Raw genomic sequence first — 16,165 nt, 5'->3', positions numbered from 1 at the left:
AGATCACTTTTCAAAAATAGATGACTTTTCAAAAATACTATTTAAATTTTCATGGAATTTGCCAAGTATCTTAATTCAAAAATATTTTTTAGTCGTAAGACGAACAATTAAGTCTTTCTTGTTGACGTGTTATAAATAGTATTGTCAACAATATCATTTTAATTGAAATAAATAACAACAATAGGAAATAAATTGGGAAAATATCCTAAGATTGGGACTAAAACATAAATTTAGCATTTCAGAACCAACTTTCAGAATCATTCAGATCTTTTCATATATTGATTCATAACAAGAATGTTCATGGTTTGAAAGCTTGTAACCATCTTTACAACACTTCTTAATTCCCAGTCACAATGATATATATTATAGAAAAAATGGAAGTTTCATCACTATGAAAGGTAAAGAAGAAACTATAAATCAGGTAAGCAACTGTCTTCGTCTGCCTGACTTGGCGCGTAAATGAGCAGCCCCAACATACATGATTTCGTCGACTAAATCTTTGAAGATCAATCTTTCAGCATCTAAGACGACGTTGGAGATGTCGCCATAGAAATCAGTCCAACTCTCAGATCTTTGCATCACATCCTCCTTTAAGATGTTTTTCAACCCATCGTCCTCGTCTTCGAAGTTGCATTCGGGTTTCTTAGTTTGAAGCTGTTCTATTTCGGAACATAGCTCCTTCAAAAGCTTTTGAGCACTAAGAGTTTTAGTTGCTAGTTTTCTGGATGTTGTCCAAGGCTCAGTTGATGTGGCAACAACAGACAACTTCCTGGCAAGAAACTCATTAACAACATCAAAAATGAGTTTACGGTGAGATTTTTCCTGGCTCAGTTTTGAATCTGTAACTTTATGAGAGCTGCAGTCATCTTTTCTTAGCAAACTGCCTGTCTTGGTTTGTTCCAAAACGAAGAACAACTCGGGGTTGATTGGATGACCAGATGGATGGAGTTGAAACGTTGCCAAGCCCGAGCCGAGGTCCCGAAGTAAGAGGCCAGAAGCTAACAATATTTCAGATATGTATCTGTTATCTGGGTCAGTATTCTCACATAATGATGCAATGTAATCTGTTTTTGCTTCATCATAGTGAGAGTTCAGGCGTCTGAGCTTCTGAACCAAGTTGTCAATGTTTTGCAATTTCTTGCGGTTGATTTCTGTGCTAAGACCAGGCTCCACACTGTTATCTGTGGCACTCCATTGATATTCACCACAATTTCCAGAGCCCAACTCCCTATTGCCTGAAATGTATGCATCAAACAGTATTAGAAGGGACTAAATTGAAGCTTCATATCATGATTGATCATCAAAAAGGATTGTTGTTTTTGGTGATAGATTTGATCACCTTTGAGGGTTTTTGTCTGCTTAACAGGAGATGGAGACGGGGACAGTTCGTTGTCTCTATATATAGAAGCATCGAGAATGGAGATCGGACTAGGATGTTCAGGAGCAGGTGTAGCAAGTTCTGCCTGCAAGTCACAAAATGAAAATCTCAAATTTGAGTTCTGAAACAATCTAAGTAGAGGGGAAAATAAAATGAAAAAAGTCACCAACGTTTTCCGTTAAGCGAGAATCCGAGTCCTTTGAAGTCTTCATTTGTAAAATATGGCTGCCATTTATGTCAGAAGGAAGCTCACTGCTGGTGACTTCAATATCTGTCTTTGAGTCCAAGGATAAATTACTATCAGATAGTTGAGATATGTCATCACCCTGGTTACTCAAAGTTCTCGACTCATTGCTTATTTCACTCGATTGGTCATCCATTTGGCAGACATGGGAAGGTTTCACTCTCGGTTTTCCAACGGGAGAACCTGAATCGGTTCCTTTTCGGTTGGATTTCCATCTAGTTTTATTTGTGTCGGATGGAGGAGTTGGTGGTCGGGATCGTTTGTCTTGCTCAACCTTCTTCTGTTGCAGTCTTGGGCTCACAGACCCTGAGGTTTTTATTGAACTAATGGTGTTTTGTTGAGGCTTTGAAGAAGAATGCGTTGGTCTTACATTTTTTGCGTTGTCTTTCTTTTTGGTGGAACTCGCCCCGGAGTCCTTGTGACTAGTTTCAGGCGACGTATCTTTAATTGCTCGGCTACCACTGGTGTTCCTTTTGCCATGTGAAGCTTTCTCAAGCTTGGGGAAACCAGGAAGGCCGTCGATTCGAATAACAGATGAAGCTGGAATTCCAGATTTTTCTACAAGTTTTGCTGGCTTCATGATTACAATAGGAGATTCCCTACATCTAGAAGAATCAGGCCTGCTAGTTGTTGCAGCCTTTTGGTTCTTTTTCCGACTTTGTTCGTTGATCAACCTAGAATTAACGCTAGCGCTTTCCCGTTTTGGTTCGTTGTCTCTTTGAGTTCCACTGTTAGAAGGTTCCTCCTCATTTCTAGTATCCAAAAGCCCCTTTGGTTGCATAGCATCAAGGATCTGTTTTAGTGCTCTAAGATCTTTCCCTGAATGTTTAAACTCCAAGTCTTCCAATCTTTTCTCGATTTCGCTATAAACAGAAGGAAAGTGGTCAGACGATGCAGCTAATCCTTTAGCATGCTTTAGAGTAGGTTTGTGAGAGGCTCGACCTCCATCTGGCTGCCTCCATGGCGCAACTTCTACCGGAAACTTCGAATTTGGTATAGGTTTCATGACTAAATCAGGATTCTTCCATCGTGGTGAAGTCGGGCCTTTCAATGTGTTCCGAGGAGAGTCATAAGTTCTAATTGGGCTGATAGAGCTTGTGCCATCCAATGAGCTAACAAAAGGGTCACCTTTAACTTGACTATCACTAGCCAAAGGTGAACCTGGAAGTGCTTCTAATCCCATCAACTTAGCCACAACACTAGGAGGATGCTTTCGAGATCCTGACGGTTTTGGAGGATCAGAAGGGTCGCTACCGTGCAAGTTCTTTGAAAGTCTAATAGAGTTTGACACAGATTTGGAATCCTGAATTGAACTCTCCCTGCTGTCCAATGAGAGTCTTGGAAAGTCTTTAAATTTTGGAGCTGATCGAATGGTATCTCGTGATTCGAAGGACAATCGATCAACCTCTCTCCCATCACAAGAAAACCGAGGAGCATCTCTCGAGAATGATGGCAACGATCCATTTTTCACTTCATGAAACGGTCGTTCGTGCTCTATGGCTTCATTATAATGCCATGGTGCATCTCGAAGCTTAGCAAGAACTAGAAGAGACTCCTTTAGATCAACAGGCATCTTTTGTTTCCAATTTGTATCAACCTTACAAGCCCCATCTGCAGATTGGGATAGCTGTGAAGGCCTTGGAGAGTCTCTATGCTTCATAGAACGACTCAGTAGTTCCTCGTTAGTAGACGTTTTGACTGATAACATTCTAGCTTCCCTATACATAGAATCCTTCACAACATCTCGAAGATCAAGGTGTTGTTTCCCGACACGAGGAGAGGTATTTGACTGGTTTGCTACAGAATCCCTTGAGGGCGTTCTTGATAAGAGTATCTGATCGAATGACGAAGCTTGCGATGGAGCTGTTTTGTTGTACTCACTAGAGGATAAGGAAGATGAGCAAGAAGAGAAAGAAGCTCTTGATAATTCTTTATTAAACCTTTGTTTCTCATTGAAACTCTCATTTAGGGACACGACCTGCAAGAACACGATTTCATAGATTAAGATCCAGGAGAACTCCAATTACCGTAACTTAAACGCTTAAGCATAATTATAAGTTCGTAAACTAATCCGCTTAAACAAATGGTCATTCGGAGACTTACAGTAGCATCTCTCTGTAAGACATTGTACTCTTTTCCTGTGCTACCAATATCTAGATGAGAAGTGCCTGCAGTAGACAAGATTGCAAATAAATTGGCATGCTATCAGTTTGCATACCACAAACACCTACAAAGACGAGTTAAATCTAATCGCCTCTCGAAACTTCTTACTGGACCTTTCCGCTCCTCGAAAGATTATACTATTCAGCTCAAGCCAAATGCTCCACAAAATGACAGGAAAACAAGATTGCCAAAGGATTTATAAGTAATAACCGATTAAATGACTATGTGTAACAGTCCAAGTCTACAGCTAGTAGATATTGTCTTTTTTGGCGTCTACTATGGAGATAGTCTAGCCCTACTCCGACCAATGTCCTCTTTGGAGTTTCCCTTCCGGGCTTCCCTTCAAGGTTTTAAAACGCATCTTTTGGAGTTACGCAATGGAACGGGTACTCATCTAGATACAATGGATTTGGCTGTTACACTGTGAAACTCCTCTGGAGTGGCTCAAACAGAAGTAATCTATCCGAATTTCAATCATATAAGCTCAAAGGATCATCATTGGATTAGACACATATGTATGAAGAGTACCAATCACAGAGGTATTCATAAAACAGTGATGTTAACACATCAGACAAACAGCAGAGAGAGCCAAAAGGAAACACGAACTTCAGTTCTAACAAGATGCATCAAAGTGATCAAAACATCCAAAACTATAAGACAATAAAGCAGATTCAGATAGGGAAATACCAGGAGGGAGGCGCTTGTGCTTCATATGTCTTCCATCCAGTATATGCTGACGATCAAACAGCTGCAAAATCCCAGTCATGCATCCTAATTGCTTCTGCAGATCTGGATTTTCATCAGCTAAAGAATGCAGAAGCTTTGCAGCCATCTTCAGGTTCGATATATCAATAAACAAAAACAAAAAACCCCTCTTATCTAAGGCTATTCAACAATCTAATGGCAAGTGCAATGGATATTCTAACCAGTTCTTCTTCAGCCCAGAAAGAAACCCATCTCAAAGAACCCTTCTATCACTAAAAAGACATGCACCTTTCTGCATAAGGAATCAAATCTCATTCCCCCATATTCGACTGAGCCGTATATGGTCCAAAGACCAAAAGGGAAGAAGAATAAAGAACTTTTAAAGCCTGAAATAAAATGCTACAAAGAGATTCTCCACTCAAATAAAATCCCTTCTCGGGTTATATGTACAGCTTCAGAAACAGTGCAATTTACAGCTCAGCTCGCGATGTAAAATCCCAATCCCACAGAAACTTCCACCCAAATCCCAAAATTCCTTTCTGGGTTCCTCACGAATTTCCCAAATCTTGAATCGTAGCAGCAACGAAGAAGAATTCACTAAGAGAGGGAGCCAATGGGTTAAGGTCAACGACGAATGGCGAGGGAAGAAACAGAGGATTTATGAACAGGTGTGAAAAACAATCTTCCAAGAACAAATGTAAGCACAACCCAATTGAGGGTTGCAAGGAAAAAAGGTTGTTCTCTTTCTTCTTGGGAATTTTTTAGAGGAGCGAAATAAGAGAAGCGGAAGAGAGAGAAAGAGGGAGAGAGAGAGAGAATGTGGGTCAGACGTTCCTGAGCTCCCCATCTCACAAATTCCATGTGGGAATGGGTATTGGAGTGGGTCAAGAGCTGTCTACATGTGCATGTGAGCTTGTCAGTACTCTCTTCCATACAGAGAAACAGGGGAATTTTGCTTACCATACAGATATTGAGGGAAAGAAAAATAAAAACTCCATTGAATTGAATCCTCTTTACCTTGTTCAAGTAGCCATATCCCTGAAATGGCTGCAGCTGATGATACTAAACTCAAACAAGATGAATCCAAGCTCAACATTAGCCCTTATCATAAATTTGCAACCTCGCGCTAGGCTTAGTGTTCGGTTTCTCATCAACATTCAAACCTTCGATCTCTTATTTTCAAATCACGAGTATCATGTAAACGTATGTTTGGTGGGTCTATTTCTTAAGAAAAAAAAATATGAAGAGTTTGAATATAACATTGAACAAGAAATCTTATTTTGTTTTTGTTCTTGTTTATTTAATCACACCCTAATTTATATTATAATTTATATTATAATGATGAGATCAATTAGGTAGTAATTAAGAAATCAAGGAGTAGTTTAATTATTGTTAAAAGAGATTTATTCTAACTAACCCAATATATAATACATTCAATTTAAATGATAAAAAGACTTTTTATACTCATATAATAAATAAATAAAAAGTCAACGCTCTAAGAAGACCAACCAATGGAGTCATTCCTTTTTAGTATTATTAATTACTTTTAAAATTTTCAAATAACATTATAAATATATATACAAATCTTCCATGCATCACATTTTTTTTATCGTATCGCTAGCTTGATATGCAGTAAAAATCGAATCTCTCGTATAATATAATAAATTAAATTAAATTTATATATTTATAAAATGGACAAAACATTAAAAATGATGTATCATAAAACCTCGAATCATAATGTGTCAATAGATTAAAAAACTTTATGTAACTTATTTGTTTGATATCTAAAAACGTGGATCGAAATGACAATATTGGTAATGAAAACGTATCCAAGATATACAAAATTGTATCGATCTTTAAAATGAGAGCATAAAAAATGGGCATTTTGCATGGCAGGTGGGATGCGTAGGAAAGATTAGGACACCACCAACTAAGCAATCAGTATCATTCTAAGCCATGTTGCATGGAACAATATGCAATGCTTGCTACTCATTGCATGAATATGTGTGTTTTTGATATCATGACCTTTTCAGGGCTCTATCTATCTCAATCCTCAACCAATAGTATTCTATCATCTTCAAACCCCTCAATGAGTGGAAGAATTATGAAGCCCAAAATGGTGGGATTTTCAGCCCTATAAACACATACAATCAATTATTTCATCATCTTCATGATATGGGTATTGTTTGCAATTGAGTGAACATGGACCAAATTATTTGGGTGGCTTTAGGTGCATGGTACCACCTTAAAAGTACCCTAATAATTCGATATTAAAAAAAACGGAAAATGATAGGTGAAATCAAGTGATTAAGTTATGATGTAATCATTAATTTTTTCAGTTGAACAATGTTCAAATTGGTTAAATTATTAATCCAATAATCAATATTTTTGTGATCGACGAACATAGAAAGAAACAACGGGGGAATATTTTACAAATTATTTAAGTTAGTTCAAATAAAAAAAAAATGAGGATGGGGAAGAGGCTTGAGTTGGCAAGGAGGATGTTGTAGTTGGTTTGCCAGGCCATATGAATCCAACAACATCTTTTGCTGCACATGATGAATCAAACTAGAATATACTTTGCTACCATTGTTTGCCTGCAAAGGCTCTTTGAAATAATTGAGTATACAGATTTTTTTTTAATACCCACCACATCATAATCAATGAAACAACCAATCAATTCAACATTCATTCGAATATCAATAAGGATCGAATCATTGAGTATTCAAAGAATCGAAAGGATTTCTACTTCAAAGATAGATTTGAAATGTTTATGGACGATGAACGGTTAATGATAATGTTAAAGCAAATGACAAAGTTCATCAATTACCAGCATAAGACTTTTCATCCATTCATTCATGTTTTTTAACCAAAGAGAAACTAAGGTTAGAAATAGATGGTTTCATGCATCCAAAGCCCTTCAACATCAGGAGGGGAAAACCTTTTCCATCCATACAAAGGGATATACCAACAAGATTGAAAATGCCTCTCAAGTGTACCTTTTTCAGTTCCATATGAAGGAGTCGGCATCCTCCTGATCGTTTCTGCGCTCAACGAAATATATGATCCGCCTATAAAACTTCCAAGACGGGTTCTTTTCTGTAATGGGGCGTTGACCGAAAGGATTCTGCTCGACGTATTTTTGTACATTTTCTGCCATTGATAAACCTTCCAGATAAACCCGAAGATCGCCCCCCAGTCCTAATGTGAACCATTAATGGTAAGAAATGATGTGCAGCAGGAGTATGGATGAAGCACAAAAACTTGGCACTATCATGATATTGTATAGCTTAAAAGCAGTTAGTTACCTAACGACGTATCGTCAGTATCTCTAAACCGATATGTTACAGGAAAAATTGCAGTGTTTGCCTACACAATAACAAGCACCCGAAAAACGAAGAATGCCCGTTAGATAGCCATTAGATTGGAGTGAAAAGAAGGGGGAACGACCTCGTTCAGAAAATGAAACAAGGAACTAAAATAAGAAAGAAAGAAGAGATGAGAGATCTACCGGGTTGCACAATGCCTTGTGTGGGGAATCATCCAACAGTAGAGTGTTGGATGCATTGAACTCTCGTGGCTTAAGGTATTTCCACAGCTTCTTGATTTGCTTTAAGACTAAAGGCTTGTGCTTGTTCTCAACGGTTGAGAAGGTGGTGTCGGTACAATGTGACTGATCCTGTAGCGAGCAGTGTCAGATGACCAAAAAGAAAAGGCATGGTACCATGATTTAGCAGAAGACATTACTTTTGAACGATGGCACACTCATATGAAATGACTTGACGTTTGAAAACTGTGTATGGTTTAGAGAACTGAATGATCAAACTTTTCCCAAAACCTGCATGACCCTCTTAATCAATATTTGTGATACATAAATTACTAGTTCAGGAAACAGTTCTAATGCATTATCTCATGCCAAATATAAATGAATTAATACGAGTTATAGACTTGAAAATTGCTGACTATTGAATTGTAACAGCCCAAGCTCAAGCCCACCGTTAGCAGATATTGTCCTTTTTGGGCTTTCCCTTATGGCTTCCCCTCAAAATTTTAAAACGCGTATGCTAGGAAGAGGTTTCCACACCCTTACGAGGAATGCTTCGTTACCCTCTCCAACGAATGTGGGATCTCACAATCCACCCTCCTTGGAAGCCCAACGTCCTCACTAGCACACCATCCAATGACTGGCTCTAATACCATTTGTAACAGCTCAAGCCCACCACTAGCAGATATCGTCCTCTTTGGGCTTTCCCTTCTAGGCTTCTTCTCAAGGTTTTAAAACGCGTTTGTTAGGGAGAGGACACTCTTATAAGGAATGCTTCATTCCCCTCTCCAACCGATGTGGGATCTCACAATCCGCCCCTCTAGGGGCCCAACGTCCTCGTTGGCACACCGCTCGGAGTCTGGCTCTAATACCATTTGTAACAACCCAAGCCCACCGCTAGCAGATATTGTCCTTTCTGGACTTCCCCTCAAAGTTTTACAACACGTCTGTGAGGGAGAGGTTCCCGTACTTGTTTGCATTTCTTACTTCAACAAAGCCACTAAAAGGTATACAAAAATCACCCTCTCCCCAAGGGAACATAAACATATATATTATTTGGGTATGTCACAATATATTGTACCATATGTGAAAGTAGCCTTACCCAGCAAAATAGTAATTTTTGTCTGAAGTCTCTCATTAGAAAATCTATGGCCATGTCCACATTTCTCCTGCAGAATTGTGGATGATTCACAATTCACAATCAAACAATGCAGGAAAAGTTTAAGTGTAAAGGTATATCACGTTGTCGATAGAACATTACCGAGTTCTCGATGACCAAACGCCCACCTCGAATCTTTCGAAACAAAACTTAATAAAATCGTCACAAAATGGCCTCTTGAACACTGGAAGAGAGATATAAGTCAATTCAAGGAAAATGGAAAACGAAAGAACGTGATTGTCGATGACGATTATCACCTGCTTTTTGTCCAATTACAAGGTCTGGCTTATATCCATATGGAACATAACAAATAAAATCTGCAAGCAGTCCGTTTACATCGAGAACAAGAAGCTTTTTCCTTGAACAACCAATAGAATCTCCTTTCTCTGAAGTATCCAATACTAGCGTCGGAGGTTTCTCTTCGATGATAGCGTCAACACCACTGCTCGTCTCACCAGAACCTGAGAAACATACAACTTCTTCCTTCACAGTTTCAGCATTATCCAGTTCAGGAGGTATGCAGCAAGGAGTTGATATAATCAGTTCCTTGCTTGTTGAAGTCTCATCATCATGCTCACCAACCGAACCGAAAACAGAAGCTTCCTCCACAGCGCCTCCCCCATTTATCTGTTCTACATCGGAACTTTTCAATGAATGATCCCTCTCATATTCCTGCTCATTACATGGAAAATGATTACCAGAGTCGGAGAATTGTTCTCTCGAACGACAATCCTTCCTCGCATCTATCGTCTCCTTGCTCAGTTCTTCGGTAACATTGACAACGTTTTCCTGATCATCATGATTTCTCATACCACCTGTATCTTCAGAGATTCCGGACTCTACTTTGTAAGTATCCATGGAACTTGGCTCTTCCATTTCAACACTATATATAAGATTACCAGAACCAATTATATTTCCATGCTCTGTTGCCATATCCTCGGACATTTTTCGGTCATTGTCCTGCTTCTTTTCATGAACATTACACATCTTTTCTGTTTCAGATTCCAACTTAGAGCATATAATGAACATGGCAGAAGCAGAATCATTTTCAGACAGGATTTTATTCATTGAAGATGCATCTTCAGAACCAGAATGAACACTGCTCATATTGTTTCCTACAGGAGCATCATCAAACTGTTCTTGCTTTCTCTTTTTCATTTTATGCTCGAAGCCTTCGGTTGTGTCACATTCTGAAACATCCATGACCAATCTTTCCAGATATTTTGCAGAAATCCCACACTATATCCTCTTGTATGCAAAAATGTAAGTTTTTCCTTGAGGGAATCGTCTCCTATCTGACGTATATAAAACATATGGTCAGCAAAATCAAAATATCTCTTTTCAATGCCAAATCATACATGTTTATCAATGAAGAGACATAGCCTAAATCCTCCTAACTCCAGTTCAAACCAAGCATAGGGTCGTTAAAAGCAATAATTTCAAAGCCCAGCAGCTTACAGAACAAAGCCATATATACATACAATCAGACATATACCAGAAAAAGAACGGCAATAAGAGTAAGGAGCTGACTCTAAACTATATCAGCAAATAGCACGACATGGGTTAATCTTGAGGTTACATAAGAACACAATTGCGGAACTTCATTTCCAAAGCTTCATAAAGATTCGCCCTCTTATTGACCTCAAAACAACACAAATTGAAGTGAAAAATCAAGAACAGTAACAATTAAACGAGCAAAACTCGGATAATTCTCAAAAGTTATGGGAAAGATAGTCTACATCTGCACCGTGAAGAACAAACGAGCAACAAGCAGCACAAGTCAAACCCATCTCAAAACAAAGAAAACCAGTTCGAATTCCCATCAGAACCTGACCCAATAGTAAAAAATTAAAAGGGAAATTGGGTAAATCCGAGAGAAAGACAAAGAAACTTAACAGATCGAACATGGGATCGAACGCAGAGGAACAGGGAATAATCAATAATTGGCAGGACATAAAAAAGAAGACCGTAGCATTGAATATCGTTAGAGGGCAGCTCAAAATTTCCCTTCTTTTGTTGGATGTAGCGCCGTCGTTCTTCACGGGGGCAGCCCATTTGCGAATCGGCGGCTCACTGACCCTCAATCTTCTCCTCTGATTTTTTTCCATTATCAAATAAATTACATGCTTCTCACTCTCTTTCATAACCTATATAACACTGTCATCTTGACAGTTTAACTCATAAATTTACTGTTTTTATGTTAATTATATACACAATGAACTTTGAAATTTTTTATCTAACTCATTCGAAGACGAGAAAAAGAAACAAAAATAGCAATCGAGCGAATTGTAAAGTCCATGATTGTTTTTACTTTTATATATATTATAAGAATATGACGTTACAAGTTTCAAGACATTTGTAGTATTTCGTAATAGTATTATAATTTTCCTACAAGATTAGACAATGAACAACTTTTTGGTTCCTCTGAAATTATACGTTCTAGGAGATATCAATTACCATCCCATCAAATTGTATCATTAATACTAAACAAATTTAAGTTCATCATAATTGAGAAAATGACATCAAATCAATGGGTCTCCACCCTCGGCTTATCCAGGCCAAAATTTAATTCTAGTCGTGAATGAGCTTCTCAATGTTTCCAAACAGGGTCTATCAGAAGTTTAATGGATTGCCATTAGGTAGGCAGCGTGACATATATAAACAATCAGAAGTTTACTGAACAAACTATGTAATGAAATATAAATGTATTAAACCAATTAAGCCCTGAAAACTCTTTCAGCTTCTATACACTAAAAAGAAGATAGTGTAGAATGAGAGAAATGGGAAAGAAGATGATGATGTGCATTGCTGCATCAAATCTGGATTGCGAGTACGAAAGTTCTTTTGATATTCAGAAACGACCCCGGCGAACTCGGGCCCAGGCTAAGGCTGCAACTGCAGCACCCCCGAGGTGTGCAGATCCTGAAATTTGGCTGTCATTCTGCAGAGACCATACAGATTTTAACAGTAGGAGTTCAGCCATATGCAACAGAGAAAAGAACGGAGGGTGGAGGCGGATGGAGAAGTTTAGGTATTCTCAATTAAGCATCATACCTCTAGTATCCTCAACATGTCTTTTCCAATGAGAAAAATGCCCTGTAATGAAACCACAAGAACTCTTTCAGGATTTTTCATAGTGGACTGTGAATCTTTGTGCTAGTTAGAGTTCAGCTTACCAGTAAGATGGCAGGAACAGGTATAAAGAATTCGAGATAGAGGGTCGACTTTGGGAAGAGGAATATATCAAGCAGCATGATAGCATTTACAGCTCCGCTTGCACCCTAAGTGATCATTCAAAACGACTACCAATCATATTCAAGTTCTAATAAGTATCTTGACGTTCGGACGTTGAATGTGATCAGTACAATGTAAGGTTAAACACAGAGAATAAGAAGGGCTTCTATAGTTGAAAAAGTAATAGTAAAGAACCAGAAGGATTTCCAAGAGCATACCAATCCTTGTGCTCGTGCGGGATCCTTGCCCCAAAATGGCCGGCTCTGTAGAAAGCAGAAAACCAGCCAACAATGTTATAAGCGTCCTAGAAATTTGAAATGAAAGAACTGAGCCCATACACAATTTTTGGGACAAAATTTGCATACCTCTGAGGATGATGCTTGAAACAGATGATGTGCCAAGTAAAATGCTGACCCACCAATTGCTCCAGCCAGATACAATCCCAACAAAAACTCAGGACCAAACACTCGACCGATCTGTTAAAGGCAAAATATATAAGGTCTATCAATGCTAACAAGGATGACAAAGGTCAGTTTTAACACTAACGGGAAAGACGAATTCAAAACATTAAAGCCAACTTTAGAAGCAGCATACAAACTCTTGAGACAAACAGAACTGGGTTATAGTTCATAAGTAGACTAACAGTATGGGATGCGCAATTCTTAGGTGAGCACTTTTAGAACTTTTTAAATTACTTTTGTCTATTTAACCACACTATGTGGAAATTTTGAAAAATACTTCTACTGAAGTTGAACACATTATATCCAAAAGTCATACGAAGCTCACCCGACAACAACTTGAATCGAAATATATTACTCCAAATCCAATATCAACTCTAACATTAGCATACAAGGCACAATAACGTTCATTCATCAATATTTATGTATCTTCAAAATTCTTTTTATTCACAAGGCATAATTCTAAGCCAAAACGAGGAAAGCGGTAAAGATCATAACAAAATAAAAAGTTATACAAGCCACCCCCATATAAACAGAGAAAATAAAACAAATAAAATCAGGACCTAGTAGAAGTTCGAAGAAAGATAGCCATACGTTCATCCCAAAGAAGTATAGTCCAATCATGTTGGATACTATATGGCCAATTTCTACGTGACTGAAGGCTGATGTAATCAATGTATGTATGCGTCCGCTTCTAACATTTTCTACAGAGATCTGTGTACAGAAAATTGAAATATTGAAAATATAATGTTGCCAACAGAGAACAGTTGAATTGAAGTTCCAAGCTTTAAAATTAAAAAACTTCCAAAACGGCATCTAATGTTGTAACATTGCCACAAATATTTCTCAAACCATGTTAATCAATTTGACAATATATATATATATAATTAAATAAATAAAAACAATATATATATATATGTTAGGGAGAAGTTTCCACACCCTCATAAACAATGTTTCGTTCCCCTCTCCAACCAATGTGGGATCTCACAATCCACCTCCCTTCAAGACCCAGCGTCTTCGCTAACACTCGTTCCTCTCTCCAATTGATGTGGGATCTCATAATCCACCCCCTTCTGGGCTCAGCGTCCTTGCTAGCACACCGCTCGGTGTCTAGCTCTAATACCATTTGTAACAGCCTAAGCTCACCGCTAGAAATATTATCCTCTTTGGGCGTTTCCTTCCAAGCTTCCCCTCAAGGTTTTAAAACGCATCTGCTAAGAAGAGGTTTCCACACTCTTATAAAGAATGTTTCGTTCCCCTCTCCAACCGATGTGGGATCTCACAACAACTTTCAGGGGCCATTCATCTTGAGAAGTTCTAAACGTCCATGTGGTGGATATGTCGAATCCCATGTTTCTCTTCCGAGGAATGTGGTTTACTAAGTATCTTTGGTGTTTGAGATGCCGATGGAGGGGTGATTTGGATATGAGTGAGATGAAATGGGTTTTAAAGATGGATATCCTATCATTAATCCAAATCCTCTAGTTTCAAATTATAGAGGCATCAGTAGAACAAATTGATATTTTATTACGCTTATATAGACAATTCTAGCAAAACAGACATAGTTATCTAATTTTTTTCCTGTTCGATAATTGCAGGGTGGGAGATTGAACCATCCACTTTTTGGATGGTAATTGGTGCCCTTGGATTGGCAACATAGGTAATAATATTTTCAGCCATAATTACAAAATTTTCACGAATATATCATGCCAAACAAACACGATTAATCTTGATTCCTAGACATGCAATTACTCATAATCTAGATTTCTGGACATAGTTGATTCCCTCAAGAATGGCCCCATAAGAGCTCCCATGGAACATCAATAGTCTCTCAATTCAAGAGAAATGGATCCTAACCAAAATCGGTGAGAAGAAATAATTCTATTGGTGCCTACAATTCTGAGGCATGTAATTGCAATCAAGGACTCACAGTAAAGTTTTTTGACATAAAGATAGGATCAGCAATCCGCCAGAGGAGGAAAACAGCAACATTAGCTATAATCAACCCCAACACTACATCATTAGTCGTCAGCCTTTGAAACCATGCCCTCCTGTGAATAAGAAAACAAAAATAAGGACTTCCCCAAATAATCAACAATGTTCATCAGGAAGTATCCTCCCCTTTGTTCAAATGATTATAACCTGTTTTATTGTATTCAATACTAAAAGACCCACCAAGCCTATTCAAATGTAGAAGGCTAATAAGTTATTTTGATATGTTATACAATAACTTAAGTAACCCATGATAAGAACAATGCTAATTCTAAAATAACAAAGAAGGAAGTTTCAAAACAGCAAGCACTAATCTAGGTTAGAGTCTCTATGCTACGGGGGGCATCTAAAAATTGGAGTGCTTGAACTTATTTGACGAAGTTGGAAGTTCCCCACCTTCCTCGTGCCAACAAGTAGTAATCAGCATAACAATTGTTCTTGAACTAATCAGATTTCCCAATTGCTCATGCAATCATTTAATATATTGTAGTGCATAATGGTTTGCAAACTTTAACAGGACAATGCAATTGGGAAAATTCGAATTCACCGTCGAAAATGAAATTATGGAAACTAGGATATTCAGCTCTGAATGAAGAACAAGGACTTCACATTCTTCAGCGACGAATTCATTTGTATATGAAAGGACTTCACATTCTTCAGCGATTAAAAGAAGTTACTAACAGAGCAGACGCATTACCTGCCTGACCATCGATGATCAAAACCTGGTTTCAACTGAAATTTCAGTTTCGAAAATGGGCTTCCCATAAAGAGAGACCTTCCTACTAGACTCTTAATGGACCCCTTGAAAAGGGTGTTTGAAGGATTCAATATGAATCGCTTTCCGACCACCGGGCCTGAGAAAAACCCATGAATTTTCTCGGTAAAACTTCGATGTGAACTCCATGAACGCGAGTGATCCTTAACCGGGCGAGTGATGAAGGAGCCATAGAAGTAGTTTTGGTTACCGGTTCGCACTTGTGTGGCAAAAGAAGCGCAATCCCTGCAATAGTGAGAATTCCCATAGGAATTCGAAAGCCTTGATGCAAGTTTGCGAGAAAAGATTTTGTTCATGTTTTCCTTGATTATGGTCTTCAGAGAGCTCTGGCTGGGAGTTTGGAAAACAGGTTTATACTTGGGAGTGCTGGGCTACCCGCGATCTCTATTCTCTAAGCTAGCAATCGTACTTAAATATTTTACCAAAAACAAAATTTAGATAGACCCTTTTATAAATATCCCTCAATTTTTCATCTTCTACCGAGTATCTTGTGATAGATGGTCTTATTATTAA

At 38.3% G+C, this 16,165-nt stretch overlaps 3 protein-coding genes across 5 annotated transcripts; all 3 read right to left on the bottom strand.

Moving 5' to 3' along the window:
- Positions 1-249: 249 nt before the first annotated feature.
- Positions 250-5,456, bottom strand: LOC111431570 (protein LONGIFOLIA 1-like). The gene is made up of 5 exons (XM_023068253.1): positions 4,473-5,456; positions 3,726-3,790; positions 1,549-3,600; positions 1,340-1,463; positions 250-1,235 (listed from the first exon to the last, which is right to left on the bottom strand). Exons 1-5 carry the CDS (start codon positions 4,615-4,617, stop codon positions 418-420), a joined length of 3,204 nt encoding a protein of 1,067 aa, XP_022924021.1. The 5' UTR covers positions 4,618-5,456; the 3' UTR covers positions 250-417.
- Positions 5,457-7,122: 1,666 nt separating this feature from the next.
- On the bottom strand, positions 7,123-11,353 carry LOC111431707. Of its 3 annotated transcripts, XM_023068418.1 has the most exons (8): positions 11,090-11,346; positions 9,451-10,488; positions 9,296-9,377; positions 9,137-9,203; positions 8,002-8,169; positions 7,799-7,859; positions 7,367-7,691; positions 7,123-7,330 (listed from the first exon to the last, which is right to left on the bottom strand). In XM_023068418.1, the coding sequence occupies exons 2-7, from the start codon at positions 10,394-10,396 to the stop codon at positions 7,495-7,497; spliced, it is 1,521 nt and encodes a 506-aa protein (XP_022924186.1). In that variant the 5' UTR covers positions 10,397-10,488; positions 11,090-11,346; the 3' UTR covers positions 7,123-7,330; positions 7,367-7,494. The 3 variants fall into 3 exon arrangements, with proteins under 3 accessions (XP_022924186.1, XP_022924184.1, XP_022924185.1); XM_023068416.1 differs by lacking the exon at positions 7,799-7,859 and having other exon boundaries at positions 11,090-11,353; XM_023068417.1 differs by lacking the exons at positions 7,799-7,859; positions 11,090-11,346 and adding an exon at positions 10,689-11,072.
- A 373-nt stretch (positions 11,354-11,726) lies between these two features.
- On the bottom strand, positions 11,727-16,052 carry LOC111431274 (RHOMBOID-like protein 12, mitochondrial). Its single transcript, XM_023067851.1, has 8 exons — positions 15,575-16,052; positions 14,816-14,936; positions 13,480-13,599; positions 12,793-12,903; positions 12,646-12,690; positions 12,370-12,474; positions 12,248-12,289; positions 11,727-12,134 (listed from the first exon to the last, which is right to left on the bottom strand). The coding sequence occupies exons 1-8, from the start codon at positions 15,946-15,948 to the stop codon at positions 12,045-12,047; spliced, it is 1,008 nt and encodes a 335-aa protein (XP_022923619.1). The 5' UTR covers positions 15,949-16,052; the 3' UTR covers positions 11,727-12,044.
- Positions 16,053-16,165: the final 113 nt, after the last annotated feature.

This window comes from Cucurbita moschata, unplaced genomic scaffold (assembly GCF_002738365.1).
Source record: "Cucurbita moschata cultivar Rifu unplaced genomic scaffold, Cmos_1.0 Cmo_Scf00036, whole genome shotgun sequence".
Lineage (NCBI taxonomy): Eukaryota > Viridiplantae > Streptophyta > Magnoliopsida > Cucurbitales > Cucurbitaceae > Cucurbita > Cucurbita moschata.
Note: the sequence above shows the minus strand (reverse complement) of the source record. Positions and strands in the feature narration are given on the sequence as shown.